The sequence below is a fragment of the Jatropha curcas genome, chromosome 7 (genome assembly GCF_041381405.1).
Source record: "Jatropha curcas cultivar XTBG-Jc1 chromosome 7, XTBG_Jcur_1.0, whole genome shotgun sequence".
NCBI lineage: Eukaryota > Viridiplantae > Streptophyta > Magnoliopsida > Malpighiales > Euphorbiaceae > Jatropha > Jatropha curcas.
Window position 1 is genome coordinate 2,651,245 of NC_143157.1, and position 16,460 is coordinate 2,667,704.

The window sequence follows — 16,460 nt, forward strand, 5'->3', positions numbered from 1 at the left end:
ATCTGCGCCCCATACAGTTTGGTACTCCGGCTACAGGCCGTTGAGTGGATATGATTATATAATGGCCATAGCAGCCCAGTCATACAGTATTCATCCAGTTTCATACAGTTCTTCTTATCACTTTGGTTTCACTATAACCTTATGGAGCTATACAGTTATATTGACTACAAATTGCATAATCATACAGTATAATGAGCAGCAAGTACGATAATGAAAGTATCATGATATGTGTGCTTACATTCCATATGAGATTACATGTTTATTATACATATGTATGTGCTTACTTGTTTCTTTATTCGTTACGATATTCACTGAGTTTTATACTCAGCGCGTCGATTTTTATCACGCGTAGGTTGAAGATCGTGGTTGCTACTTGAAGACTTGAAGAGTACTATCAAAGCAGAAGTGACTAATTTGGGAGTAGTAGATTGAGAGTTATATAATTAAGAATTATGGCATGTATAATTATTACATTTGTTAGAGCTTATGTAATTGGAAATATAAGTGAAGCATGTAATTATTTTGGTGTAAGTATTTGGAGGAAATGATTGAATATGAAATATTTTACAATAGTTGGTATGATTAGTTCCTGAAGACTTGATATAGATCATGAATGCAATTACTTGATACAATTATGAAAAGATATATAAAGGGTTATTGTGTTCTGATGATTAGTTGGAGATATTGGAAGTTTGGAGTTTAATTGGGAGTGTTTTGTATTCATATTTAGCATACAGGATGATATCAGCATAACAGGACATAAGTTCAACCAGATTGTAGCGTCTCGGCTCGGTTCATTCGGGTTAACGGGTGGACCGGGAAGGGATGTTACATGATGCCTTGGTGTGTATTGTAGGCATGAATTTAGTTTGTTAATGATATAAATTTTCTTATAATTTTTCTTGTTCAATTGATGATTATTGTAAATTAATTATGGATACTTTTGTTATATTTAACAAATTATAATATATATATATATATATATATATATATATATATATATATATATATATATATATATAATGTATTGATCAAAAAAATGAAAAGAGAACGAGGACTTACAGTAGGCCGAATATGGTCTACACAAATATCATTACATTAATGTGGATGTGGTATTTGTCTTCTAAAGCAACCTAAGGAAGGGCATATAGCAACCCGAATTTCAGATACAAATATTATCAATAGAAATTGGAATAACAGTTATGCCAATAATAAAAGACAATTTACGTCGCCTATATTAAAAACAAATATTGTCATCAATTTTGGACGACTAATGTCCCACATGGGGAGATAACTTATGTCTCCTATACTAATGACAAGTATTGTCATCAATTTTGGGATAACTGACATCCCATGTAGGGGTACAACTATGTCACGTATATTAAAAATAATTATTATCATCAATTTTTAGGACCACTGACACCCGATATAAAGGAATAAATACTATTTATATTTTTGGATACAATTTTCGTGCTTTATGTGATTATTTTAAGACAAGTGTTGGCTAAAATTAAAAGGATGATGTATGACTCTTAAGTTGAGGATAATTATTATGCACTAGAAAATGAATGATTTATTAAAACTTATTCCCTATGGAATAAGTACGCTCATTAAGAGGACGCTCATGAGGGATGATGCTAATTGTCTCCAAATTATTGAAGACAATTTTTTTACGATTACATTGACAATTTTGAACGTCCTCTAATATACTTTTTTTGTAGTGTAAATTAATTGTAAGTTACAAACTTTTAGAACTACACATTTATTTAGTTAAAGTCGAACAAAATTCAAAATAGAGGAAAAAATGTAGTTCCATCTGAACAATTGGAAATTCTTGTGTTGAAAAGTTTATCACAATTGGCGAGCATATTTATTGGAATGGTTTGACACTATGATTATCGATAGAAAATTAAGGAAAATGCCCTCAGTCCAAAAAGTTACAACTCAACTTTAATTAGGGATGGCCATAGCTTCAAAACCTTAGGTTGATGTTCCAAAAAATATGGAACTAGTTTCGATTGCGGTTTGAAGCTGGACAATTATGGACCCGGTTTTGATTCTTTAACGGTTCTAAAACTGACGGTACATATAGAAACATCCTTTAAAACTAAGGTCTTATTATTTCCAAACTAAGACAACTATTCCCTATAGCTAAACCGCAAATTCAGTTCCATCTCATACGAAGATGCTAACCTCTCCTTCACTTAGATGGCACATTACCTGAAACCCCTGTAAAGAATTGCAGATATGATTAGTGGTTCTTGAGTCTACACACCGTCAGAATATAGACAACACCGCCAAATATGTTTCAACTACTAGTACATGAAAAGAAGACTTGCCTTATGTTTTCTTCTTGGCTAAATAAGTTAAACATTTCTGCTTCCAGTGTTCCTCTTGCTTGTAGTGGAAACACTTGCCCTTAGGCTTTGTAACCCTAGCACCAACAACTACAGTAGCTGTTCTTAGCTTAGGTTTATGAACCTTTTTCTTTTTCTGAACCTTTTTATGGCCAAAAGTATAACCTTTTTTCAGTATTAAGCACAACAACTTGAGAATACGGTTTTAGGAGAGTTTATGCATCCTACAACTCATTCAACAATATCACGAAGGAAAAATCCAAATGACTCATGTTAATAATGAAGGCAAAAATGCTGAAAAGTGTCAGGCAGTGTCTATAGTAGCATCTCCACCTACGATTCCTTATCAATCTCAGCACCTAGGATCTCTAGTTCATTCAAAAAACCAATCATTCTCAGAACATGATCCCTAACTGGAGACCCCTCAGCCATCTTAGTAGTCAATAGAGCTCGCACGACAGTTTGTTTAGCTGCCCGAGTCTGATCTCCGAACATCTGCTTAAGGCTTTTTAGGATGTCATAGGCAGATTCCATAGACTGATGCTGATGTTGCAATACATTGGATAGATGCCAAAATGTAACATCGTGCCATCTCATCAGCCTTAATCCACCTTTTGTATGGTTTCTGTTCTCTTTGGAAGCAGCATCAACAGGTTTCTTAAGACACACCTCAATAAGAACAAACTTATATTCCTCAACAGTTAGCACAATGTCTAGGTTCCTCTTTTAGTCAACATAATTAGGACCCTCTAGCTAATTTTGGGTAAGAATGGTAACAAGTGGGTTAAAGGAAATCATATTGAATCTAAGAGACATTACATTCATAAAATCATCATCACAACAGTATATTAATAACATAGTAAGACTGAACTTAAAATTACAATTACAATATCTCATATAATTACAGAATCATACAATTGCAATTGTATTAAAACTTAGCAAGCATTATACCAACAATAATGAACGGTAAATCTCGATGGAAAATATCATTGCTCAACATAAATGCTAATCAAATAATGAAATATATGAAATTTTATTCCTATAAGAAATAACAACTCAAATGGAGAGACATTTCTATTAATTATAGTCAAGTGTATTCCATTACCTAAACTCGTTTCATTGCCCGTTAATTAAAATATTCAGATAGAGAATAAATCAATATGGACAAACACTAGAAAGCTATGCTTAGTGAACTTATAACACAACTAACCCGTTGTGGAATTAAAACAAAGTTATCTCACATACAGCTAGTAATAGAGACTATGGGATAAATTTAGTACCCTCACCTAGGCATGGCCACCGGTTCAGTTCTAACCGGAACCGAACCTGTAGACGAACCAGAACCGGCGGTTCAAAATTTTAAACCGGAACAGACGGTTCATGCGAATGTTAAAAAATGAACCTGAACCGGCCTGGAACCGGCGGTTTCGGTCCGATTCGAACCGGATGTACAAACAAAATTATTTGTAGCTTAAAATTTTTTTAAATTTTTATAAAAAAATTTATATTACTTGATTTGATTATAGTTGACTTGATTTAATTTATGGTGAAGAGAAGTACACAATGGTACATAATTTATAAAAAGTGGTGAAAAAAAGTACACTTGATTTGACTTAATTTGTACAAAAAATGGTACATGAATAGTTGATTTGTAAAAAAAAAATAATAATTTCATGTGTACAAAAGAAGGTACAAATGGCTAGCTTGAGCCTTGAGGTGACTTTTATTATTATTTGTTTTTGGTAAATAAATTTTATTCATTTTTAATCAATTATTTATTTATTTATTATAATTTACTAAATTATCCAAAAATATAGTTGTTATTTTTCTGTTATATGGGACAATTTGGGAAACTAATAAATGAAAAATATGTATAAATATGATGAGTTGATGATTTTTTTTTAACAACCAATTATATCCTAACTCTCCTCTTATTCTCAATCAAAATTCTCTCAAATTTGCATAGTTCATTATTTTTTCTATTGCTTTATTTTTCTTAATATTGGAATTATCTATTGTTTATTTTTTATTTTCATACATCCAATTCTAAATTCCATCTAATCTCAATTTTTCCATTCATAAATTTACTTCATTTGATTTTTTTAAATAATTTTCTTAGTATTTGGAAATAATAATTTCCAACTCATTCCATTAATTTCATATTCCATTTATTCATTTTTTTCCATAATTTCATTCAAAAATATGGCACACAATTCACAAAGCTTCAACTCCAAGGGAAAACGAGTTGCTCAAAGCGTGGAAGAAATTGATTCAAACGATCAATTGATTAATTTTTCACCACAATTTAATGATGAAGTTCAATATCAAACTCTAGTTGAGGAACGTTATATTCGATGTCATCCACCACAAGAAGAAGCAACATCTCCTAATATTTCAATAGGTAAACCACAAAAATCAGATATTTTCAAGAAGCACTTTGCGAAAATTGTTCAAAATAACGGAGAAATCAATGCGGTTCGATGTAATTATTGCCAAAAAGAATATGCATTCAAACTTGGAGGAGGCTATGGCACTTTCAATAGGCATTTAAAATTAAATCATCCAAGTGAGGTAGGAATGGATGTAACTCAAACTCAATTATCGTCATCAAGGTATGGTGATCATAACACTCCTCTATTTAAATATAATGATGAAACCAATAAAATTGAAATGGCTAAAATGGTTTGTATGGAACGATTATCTTTTTTATTTGGTGAAAAATCGAAAGGCGTGCCTTTTTCGAGCCTTAGGCGCAAAAAGGCGCACGCCTCTACCCAGAGGCGATAGCTTGAGTGAAGTCGCCCGCCTCAGGACTGTTGAGGCGCAAGCCCTTGAGCCTTAAGCAAGGCACACCTCTGAGGCGCGCCTTTAATAACTATGACTTTAATCGTCCAGCATCAATGTGATAATTCCATAGAAACTATATAAAATCAGTAATATCAATAGCTCTTACATGTTCTCTTAAACTGCATGAAAACCAAACACATCAGCTAGTTATAGTAAGACCAAAGACATTCTCCATCCTCCATTAATCAAAATCAACATCTTCTTTCTAATCTTAGCGAGCTTCATACTGAACAACTGCAAGAGTCAAATTTTTCATGTTAAACTATGAGTTTAAGCACTGGTAAGTCTAGAGTCAAGGAAGGTTAATCTGCATTTGACAAAACCATGGGATTTGCTGAAATCTAGACGTGTAAAATATTAACATGAGTAGCTCAATTTGCAATTTTTAACATAAGAAGTCCACATACGTACATGCGGGTGACGTGCCTAATAATTGTATGCAAAGTTCCACAAAAGAAACAAGCACTAGATGCATGATTTTAAATCGTGGTCCCGGTTGTATTTTAAATGTGTCAGTATGTTGCAATGGACTGGTATTATAACTTTTTTAGAAAAAAAAAATCACAATTATACGAATTAAATATGAAACAATTATTTATTAAAATCTCACAATTAATTAACTTTTAAGTATTTAACTTGAAATATTGCTGATAAATGCATCCAAATGAAATACAAAAAATAAAGGGCTTACATAGTTTTAAAACCCACTCATTTTGATGATCCACAAGTCATCGCAACCAATGACGAACTTTTGATGATCCACAATTAGTGTTACCACTAAGTTCCCTTATTTTTTATCATCAAGTTCAACAATTTTCCAATTTGGTACTCATATGCTTATTCCTACTTCTGTTTTCCTCTGCCCTTGCGTTCTTTTGTCACACATGTTCTAAATTTTTCTAGTTACCCACTTCTCAAACATGCATATATTGTCTCAAGATACATATTTTTCCCTTTTTTAGGCTTAAATTATCAAATAAATTTTCCTTCAAGAACTCACAAGACCGCTGATAAGATTTTAAACCCAAAATAAGGTTAAATAAGAAATCAAAAGCAAAACCTATAAACAAAAATAATTAAATTAATAAAATGTGAAAAAAATTGCATACTTCTACGGGTGCGTTTTTTGTAGAGAATACGGTATCCACACTCTCGGCATTGGATAACATCTCCTGGTTTTAGAGTATTCTCCATTCCACAATCTAAAACCCCAAAATACAGTCAATTCTTTGTTAATCACTAAATATTAAAACCATATAAACAAAATTTTAAAAATCATGAATCACATACCTCCACAGATGTAGCTGACTGGCTCTGGTTGAGGATCCATTTGTCTGGGTTCTTTCTAGGGCTTTGTCTGCTTCTGTGCTAAATTGAAAACAAAGGTTTTTAAAGTCTATTCGATATATATATACATCTCAAATCTTCCAATGAATGCATAAAAATAGAATAAAAAATTACAAGATAAAAAAAATACCCAGACAGAGAAACGCTGTTGTGTCCTTACTTTACAATACTATTCATTACATGTTTCATTATGTTGTTTTGTGTCAACTTCTACTACAACCATCAACAATAATTAGATAAAGAAATAGAGGCTTTAACCAAGTGCAAATGTGAATATTTAAAAATCAAAGGTCCAAGTTTAATTTTGATTCATGTTGGGTTTAAATTTTATTTGTAATTGCTTTTTTTTTTTTTTTTTTTAATTTATGGCAAGTCGCCTCTTAATAAGTAAATGAATTTATATTCTTAAAATAGTAAATCTAAGTTTTCAATTTTTATATTTCAATTTGATATTAATAATATATTTTCTTGCACATTTCAAAAGAATACATATTAATATATGAAAATATTTCCCTGAAACAAATACTTTGTTTTATTTATTTATTTATTTGGGTTTTACTAGTTGCTAACAGGTAGTGTGGAGTTAACCTGTGAAGGATATAGATACTCGGGTCCTATTAACCTGAAGCTACAAGATATTCAGATGAAATACCAGCTTCTTCCCCTCTTCAGAAGTATGTTCTAAAAAATGGATATAGTATATTGGAAAACTCCCAAGCATTCGTCCAAGCAAACACATGTAAGATAATTCACACAAGAACTATAACAAATAATAGGAAGAGAGCTTGAAATTCCATTACAATGCAAGAACAAGATGAAGTGCCAGTATCAAATACAAATTAACTTCTGTGATAATGAGTATAAATATATGTTCATGACACATACAACCAAAACTGTAACTTGCAGTTCTGATCAGTAATGAAAGGACTGTATTCTAATTCACAAATATTTCAAAGGAAATTATTGGAATACCCCACGATGATAATATAAAGCAACTTCACCCAAGAATATATACAGAAAAGACTCTACACTATGAAAAGTTCCATGTATCTCCACCTATCAGGATGCAAGGTTAGAAAAATTAAAAACAAGCATTACATTTTCATAGGTCTCAACAGATGGATATCGTTGTATCCTGTTACCTTGCTATAATTTACAATTGGTGAAGAAAAATGCAGAGTTCTTAAACAAAGTTCATAGTCATGTTCAACATTAAATAATTGACAAGATGAGGTTAATCCAGCTCATTTAACTTAAATCAGGTAAAGAAATTTATTATAGTCCCAAGAGTCTAAAAGCTTCACATAGAATGAATGTGCATATTACATACAAATTACAAAACTCAAAAAAAACACCCAGAACAAAAGTACACTTGTTGAGGCCAAATAACATCCGAAACCTCAAATTGCTCTGTTTTAACATCTCTACTCAGAGGCACAGATGAAGTTAATAACTAAAATATGAAAATCACATGAAAATTATCAATAAGCATAAAATAAAAAAATAAAAAAAAAAAAAGCCCAGAAACCAGTAACCACAATCCGTCTCAGAAAACAAATTACCAGGTCCAAAGCATTAACAACTCTTTCTTATTTTCAACAGAAACAAAAAGCAAAAACTTACACAAACCAATTTCAACAGAAACAAAAAGCAAAAACAACAAATCCCATAGAATCAAAAAATTCCAAAATGAATTACCTGAAATTCAAGGATTTTAATTGTAGCTAAAGCTGACTATTGGACAGATTACGAATTAAGAGGATAGATTGAGCTCAAGTTTTGCATAAAACGTGCGAAGGAGAGATTCTAAATATGTTGAATTCGGAGAGAGGCAACAAAAGAGAGCAAAGTAACGGTGAGCATTTGGTCAGTTTGGTTCAAGTGCAAACCAAATAAACCAAATTATTATACCGAGAAACCGAACCGACCAATTTTTCATAATGAACTGAATTTATTCAATTTTAAAACAGAAAGCAAATTTTCTTTTCTTTTTCTTTTTTTTTTTTTTTGGACCAGAAATCTGAAAACCTGAATTATCCCAAACAAAAACAACACAAAATCCCAGAAATCTGAAAAGTTGAATGATCCCCAAATAGAATCACTTAAGTTTATATTATTTACAATATCTCGAAGGATCTAGCCCTTTTGAGTTTTCGAATCAGCATGACTTACTCCAATAATGAAATAGTAGTTGCTGCTGCAACAAAAATGTCAAGCTTTGGCACATTAGCTACTATCGAATATGCCTTTTGACAACAAGTTTATTACCAAATAACTCAAAGGAAATCAAAGAGATTAAAAAAGAGGAATCAAAAGCTTGTTTCAGGGCTTCAAAATGCAGGAATAAACTGGTTGAAAAGCCATTGCTGGGTTTAAATAAGGCATCTGTTAAGCTTATAAACTTTTGAAGCAGAAAAAGCGCAATGGAAATTGCTTTTAGTTGAAGTGGGGTTAAATATCCCTCATGAATATCCTCCATCGCTTTGAACCAGGCTGGTTTAGGATTTGCTTTGCAAATATATCAGAAGAAATGCTAAAAGTACCATATATTATCCCAAAATTCCATGAATTTTTGAATTAACTATCCAAATCACTTAAATTTCACCCAAATCAAAGTATAATGTAGTCAGAAAAAAAATATCAAAGCCACTAACAACATGAAAATCAGGACTAAAACTTCATTAGAGTAAAATAACAAACCAAACAGTCACTCCCAATTTAGCATATAAGTTCATTTTTCTTAAAAAAATAAAAAAAAAAAGTATATGTTTACCAAGAAAAAACTAACTCTATATCAAATTAACAGCAATTAATCAAATCGCAAGAAACAACTCGATCTACTTCAGAAAGAGTGTCAAAGAAGCATTAATAGATAACGTATCATTGATATTATAAATTTCTAACAGAAATTAAAGTCTGAAACGGATCGTAATAAGTTTGAGGATTAATTATCCAAATCAAAAATCCTAAATAACAGAAATAATACCTACCTGAGAGTTTTACGAAATTGATGCTGGAAAATAGGTAGTGAAACGGTATACTCCAACCTCAGTGAACGGGCAAACGGCAGTGAGCCACAGAGAGAGAATCAGAACGAAGAAGATGGAGAACGCTCCAAGTCGAAGAGAGAAAAAAATTACGGGTTTCGGTCCTTCTACCAAACCGGAGTCTAAAACGCTGCTTTTCAGGAAATTAGGTCCCTGAACAGTGAATAGCATGGCCGGTTCAGGAACCACTGCTTCCACCGGTTCGGAATTTTTAAAATATTAATCTGAACCGAATTTTAAACTGTTGATTTCAGCTTGAACCATCAGTTTCAGATTGAACCATCAGTTTTGGTTTGATTTTAATTCGGCTAGTTCCATCACGGTTACCATAAGCTGACGGTTCAGATCATGATTCTAGCAACACCTCTATTATTTTGCAGAAAAATAATGGAACTTTGGTTTTAGGATTACATCTGTTTTCCAAAAAACTTAATGTGAATTTAAAAATTAAAAAATTTTATTTAAAATAACTGTTAGAATGTTTATACTCATATAAGAAATAAAATAAAATTTATTGAGTTTGCAAATAATTACAAAATATTCAATAAATTATGATTGTATTATCTAAATAATATTATTAATTAAATAAATTGTTAGAAAAATGAAAAGAAAAAAAATGTAATTTTGGACTAAAGAAGAAAAAACATTGTTCAATTACCATCTATATCAAACAATATAATTTTAGATTATGTATTTCACGTTTTTAGACTTTTAGCTTTTTAAGTAAAGTGAATCAGTCAGTAATCTATTTGGAATTTTAGCTATAGGATAGACTAGGTGATTAAAAATTTTGCAAAATAAAAATAAATATTTTATTACAATCGAATGAAACCGCATTTTCAAGTCGGTTTAAATTTATTTTTTAACATTAGCATTAACTTTAATCAACCTTTGAATTGTCTATTTCAGTTTAAAATTTTGAACCATTAACTTTCAGTCGATTTTGGTTCATCTATACTGTAGTTTGGTTGTGGTCAGAAGAAAACGGAGGGTAGACAATGGTTAGAAGAAAACGGAGGCCATGTTTACCTGAACTTCTCATTTGGAGAAAAAAAGCTTAGGTTTGACCACTGGGCAAATTGAACGTGAACTTTCATAAATTGAGCTAAAATGACCACAATCGAAGGAGTCACGCATTTGGTTCACATAGTCAATATCTTACAAAAAACTGTTAAAAAAGGTTTTTACAAAAAGCTTTTACAGGTTATAACTCACCTGGAGTAATTGGCAGTTAGGTATTCGCAGTATCAAGAAACGACCGGATAGGTATGTGGATACAGTGGAATGGATTAGCTTGTTCCCTAATTATAAGGTTAAGCACTTATTCTCGCAGGGGTCGGACCATTGCCAATTCGGTTTCAAGGGGATAACCATGGAACTAGTACCCGAAAATCTCAAAGGCCATTCAAATTCGATTACATGTGGCTTCACAAGGAATCTTGCACTTCAACCGTGAAAAAAGCTTGGACCGGTTCTTCTTATGAGTATGATATTTGAAACGTGGGAGGCAAAATAGCTTTTTATGGGTAGATCATGAAACAGTAGGAACGTGCTGATTTTGGGTCTGTTACGCGACAAATGGTCGACTGCCAGAAACAATTCCATCATCTCCATCGGAGTGCTCAAACTGAAAGTTGTATTAGTCGACAACATTAGATTTAAAATCACCTAAAAGAATTGTTTGCTTATGAAGAGCTGATGTGGAGTCAGCGGTCTACAGTCTTATGGTTGAAAGATGGAGATATGAACACTTCCTTTTTCCATTCTAAGGCGAATTTTAGAGAAAAAAAAAAAAAAAGAACATGATGGTCAGAGCATGGAGGGGTTATGGTTGATTACTATAGAAATTTATTTACTTCTTTTAACCCATCTGATTTTGATGATGTCCTAGAGAAAGTAGAGAGCAAGGTAATGGTAGAGATGAACATATATTTATCTGAACCATATACAAAGGAGGAAATTCTCGTCGCTTGAAACAAATGCATCTTTTAAGGCTCCAAGTCCCGATGGTATGCCTCCTTTCTTTTTTTCAAAACTTTTGGCATATTATAGGTCCTTCTGTTCAGAAGCTTTTGTCTATTTTGAATCATGGTGATTCGCCTTAGTCCCTTAACCACACTTTTATTACCCTTTCCCTAAAATTAATAATCCATAATTCACTTAGGATTTATGACCAATTATTCTATGTAATGTTATGTTTAAACTCATCATAAAAACCATAGGTAATAGGTTGAAATCTATTCTACCTCATGTCATTAATGAATCCTAGTAAGCTTTTGTTCCAGGTAGGTTTATCGCAGATAATGCTTTATTGGCTTTTGAAGTTTTCCATCATATGAAAAATAAAAAGACTATTAAGAATGATCTGTTGGCTTTAAAGTTAGATATAAGCAAGGCTTATGACAGGGTAGAATGGTGTTTTTTAGAAAAAGTTATGTTAAAAATGAGTTTTGATCGAAATTGGGTTACTTTAGTAATGAAGTGTTTGTCCTCTGTTTCATATTCTCTATTGATCAATGGGGAGCTTTAAGAAGCTTTCGTTCCATAATGATGACTTCGACAAGGTGATCCATTATCACCATATTTATTTCTAATGTGTGCAAAGGTTTTTTTGGCTCTTATTCGATGGGCAAAAACTGAGTGGCTCTTGCATAAAGTTAAGGTTTACAAGCGGGCCCCTCCTCTTTCTCATTTATTTTTTGCAGATGATAGTGTAATTTTTGCAAGAGCAACTCAAACAGAAGCTTATGAGATTTTAATGATTATCTTGGATTATGGAAGAGCATCAGGGAAATATGTTAATTTGAAAAAATCTGATATTTTTTTAGGTAGAATATTTCATTGGAGGTGAAAGAATCCATTAAAGTCAGGCTCGGAGTTAGGGTTATCGGTCATCATAACAAATACTTGGGATTACCAGCAATTATTGGGAGAAAGAAAAAACAACCATTTAGTTTTCTGGTTGATAGGATTGCAAAAAACTAGCTTCCTTGAAAGAAAAACGCTCTCCAAGGCAGGTAAGGAGGTATAATTAAAGGTCGTTATTCAATCTATTCCTCGTATACCATGAGTTGTTTCTTGTTGCCTTAGGATATTTGTAATAGAATTGAATCTCTTATGGCCTAGTTTTTTTGGGAAGAAAAGAAAATGAGCAAAAAAATCAATAGAGCACAATGGAAAAAACTTTTTTTATTGAAAAAAAAAGTGGTTTGGGGTTTAGAGACTAAAAATGTTTTAAGATGGCTATGTTAGCCAAACAATGTTCGAGGCTAGCTACCGATGATAATTCTTTTTTATCTAAGTTCTTAAAAGCTAAATACTACCCAACTCGATCCTTTTTAGAGGCAAAAACAGGTACACAACCTAGTTATGCTTGACGGAGTCTCATGGAAATAAGGTGGCTTATCAGGAAGGGTCAAGATTGCTTATTGTAAATGGTAGGGATGTTAGAAACTGGAGAGATAACTGGCTGCCTAATCAATCTAATTATAAAGTGCACTTTGGTTTTAGACGAGAAAGCCACGATCCATGAGTTAATTGATGCAGATAATAGAGGATGAAATTTTCCTCTTGTAAATTTCATCTTCCTCCCATAAAAGGCGACCCTTATATGTAGTATCCCTTTATGTTTCAACGGGATACTGATGTACCTGTATGGTCGGCTATAAAAAATGGCTTTTTTTAGTTCATTCAACTTATCTTACTTTCCACTCTTTAGTTCCATCTAATTTTGCATGTTCTCTAGCTATACAGATGGATCCCTTTTGGCAGCATCTTTGGAAGCAGCATGCCTCTCCAATAGTGAAACATTTTATGTTTCGTGCTTATCAAGATAAATTGCCCTCTGTGGTGAACCTGATTCGAAGACAGTGCAGGTTGATCCGATTTGCGTTACGCACAGCGAAAGGGAGGAGACATTGGATCATGTTTTGATGGATTGCCTAAAATCACAGCGAGTGTGGTTGCTTAGTACATTGTGCCTTAATACATGATGGTCATCTATGTTTTGAAACTTGGATTAACTCGATGGCAGCAGTGTTTAGGCCTAACAACTGCAGTTATATTTTATGTTAGCCTGGTTAACTTGGCGAGGATTGAATGTTTGGATTCATGAGAGGAGAAGGATGTCGAAAGTCCAGATTCTCAACCTTACTATGACATTATGGATTGAATTTGCGACTCAAGCGAATGTGGTCAAAGTGCCGAGAGCTAGTCGGGACCGAGACAAATATAGCCACTTGATGCAACCTGTACAAGGTTAACTGTGACACAGCCGTGGGTGTTGATGGTAACTACGATTTTGGAATGGTAGTTAAGAACTCAATGGGAGACGTCATGGTTGTTGGGTCTTTGAAATGTTCACTCTCCTTATCGCCAAAACAAGCAGAGATGGAAGCTGCCTTTTTTGCTATATATAAAGCCACCGAGATGGGTTACATGATTTCATTCTTGAATCAAATTGTCTATCCCTATTAAACAACTTGAATCGCAATTTGTTCCACGCAATGAGTTGGGTACAAGGATTCTTAAATGCCTCCTAGCAGCTAATCAATGTTCTATTCTTTTTTTTTTTTTTTTTTCCTACATGTGTATAGGGATGGTAATAAAGTTGTCCATTCCCTTACTAAGCTAGCTCTCTCCCTTGATGTTGAGGAGCAACTTTGGATAGAGGATGTACCTTAATCTATCCTTCTCTTGTTATGGATGATAAGGTTTTTTTGACTCTATAAAAGTTCTATTTAAAAAAAAAATAATAATAATAAGTTTCACCTTGGTAAAAATTTATTTTTAATTAAAATTTTTAGAGAATTATATTTTTTTATTAATGTGGGATTAATTAGTTATTAAGAAGTTTTCTCACTCACTCTCTCTCTCTCTCTCTCTCTCTCTCTCTCTCTCTATATATATATATATATATATATATATATAAGTAGAGTAGTTGCATTATATAGAAGCCTAGTGTAAATGTAACATCCTCTTGAGTTGAGTCGGGTTGAACCAAACCTGGTTGGGGTAGAATGGATGATAAGTGGACTTATTTGCATGGAAAGTTTAGGACTTGTTTGCCTCCAAACATATAGCTTGAGTAGTAAGTTGTAGCCTTTGTATACTTGAGGTACCAATTAGAGAGTTTACACAGCCAAATCACTTCTTCTAGAGTCTACCCGTTCCTATCATTTTCACTTTCCTATTTTCACGTTTTTCATTTTCTTCTTACGTTTCCCTTCCATTTCCTTGCACTTTTCATGCAAGTTACGCAGTAAGTCCACTCCAAGTAAGTAGAATTCCTTGAAGTTATATGTTATTCACTCTTTAATTGAGTTATATTGGAGATGAGTTATGAGAATTCTTGTGTATAGGAGAAGAAAGTTCCAAAGTTGCAGAAAAGAGAAGCTAAAACAGAGCCCCAACTTTGTGGCAAGACAGGTTTGATATCTCTTGTTATTTCCCATGTTCTTCGCATGAAAAATTGTGTGGAGTGTTGCTCATGAGATCATATGTTGCTTATTGTGGCGTGAGAGGATTGAAAATGATGTGAAAACAGGGGATGAATATATGAAGCGGAAACAGAGTTTGCTGGAAATGTTACCAGCAACTTCATCTTGATTTTGACCTTATTAAATGATGGAATTAGGAAGTGTCATAGAAGAGTTATTTGTTCCTCTATGTGTTAGCTTTACGTGGGCTTTTGAATCACTCAATTTGGAATTGTATATTAAGAGCTATGGCCAAAAGAATACAGACTGCACAGAATCACGTCGCGCGCTCGCGCATGCTGGAAAGCACGTCGCGCTCGCGACTTCCCATTGCGCGCTCGCGACTTGAGTCAGGTAGCTCTCTGACTCTCAATTTCACAACTCGCGCTCGCGAGGATCATATGCGCGGTCGCGACTTTGGCCAGAAGCTCTCTGACTCTCAGTGTGCGCATCTCGCGCTCGCGAATCACACAAGCGCGCTCGCGACTTCATCTCGCGCTCGCGACTTGTGCTGCGCGGTCGCGACTTCAGCCAGAAACACACTGACTCTCAGGATGCACAAGTCGCGCTCGCGACTTTCACATACGCGGTCGCGACTTGTGCTGTGACACTCTTTTGCCTTTCATTTGCTATGTAATCACATTCCTTTGCTCAACATGCATGCATCCAATCATTTTACAACAAAAATACAACATAAGAACATGGATTAAAACAACATACAAGCATTCATATGATGTGAAATCAAATCAATATGATGAACTATGACGTTGTGAAACCATTTATGTACTATTGTGTTACATTGTTGACATGCTAATCTTAAGCTCCATTGAGGTTCGGTAGAAACCATGTAGATAAGGCTATGTCGCGACATAGAATAGCAGATCTGCGCCCCATACAGTTTGGAACCGTGCGGTGCAAATCCGGTTAGGGGCACCAAAACGGACAATATTGGCATAGGCGAATCCGGTTCGGGGCCTATAGCATACAATTTCATCCAGTTTCATACAGTTTATCTTATCACTTAGGTTTCACTATAACCTTATGGAGCTATACAGTTATATCGACTACAAATTGCATAATCATACAGTATACTAAACAGCAAGAAAGATCATTAAGGGAAAATGAAAGTATCATGATATGTGTGCTTACATTCCATATGTGAGTAAATGTTTAGTTCTACATATGTATGTGCTTATATGTTTCTTCATTCATTGTGATATTCACTGAGTTTAATCAAAGTTGCAGAGTTCATACAACATAAAGAACATCAGGTAAGATTATGAAAGTATCATGTTATATATGCTTACAAGTTTATTTATTTAATTCTTAATGAGCCATACAGTTATGAAATGTTGTTAATCATACCTTATATGCTGTGACTAAAG

At 33.4% G+C, this 16,460-nt stretch overlaps 1 protein-coding gene across 2 annotated transcripts; it reads right to left on the reverse strand.

Moving 5' to 3' along the window:
- Positions 1-5,040: 5,040 nt before the first annotated feature.
- On the reverse strand, positions 5,041-9,729 carry LOC105650969 (DNA-directed RNA polymerases II, IV and V subunit 12). 2 transcript variants are annotated; one of them, XM_037635627.2, is made up of 4 exons: positions 9,542-9,729; positions 6,495-6,567; positions 6,314-6,406; positions 5,041-5,438 (listed from the first exon to the last, which is right to left on the reverse strand). In XM_037635627.2, exons 2-4 carry the CDS (start codon positions 6,532-6,534, stop codon positions 5,416-5,418), a joined length of 156 nt encoding a protein of 51 aa, XP_037491555.1. In that variant the 5' UTR covers positions 6,535-6,567; positions 9,542-9,729; the 3' UTR covers positions 5,041-5,415. The 2 variants fall into 2 exon arrangements, with proteins under 2 accessions (XP_037491555.1, XP_020532481.1); XM_020676822.3 differs by having other exon boundaries at positions 6,495-6,572.
- Positions 9,730-16,460: the final 6,731 nt, after the last annotated feature.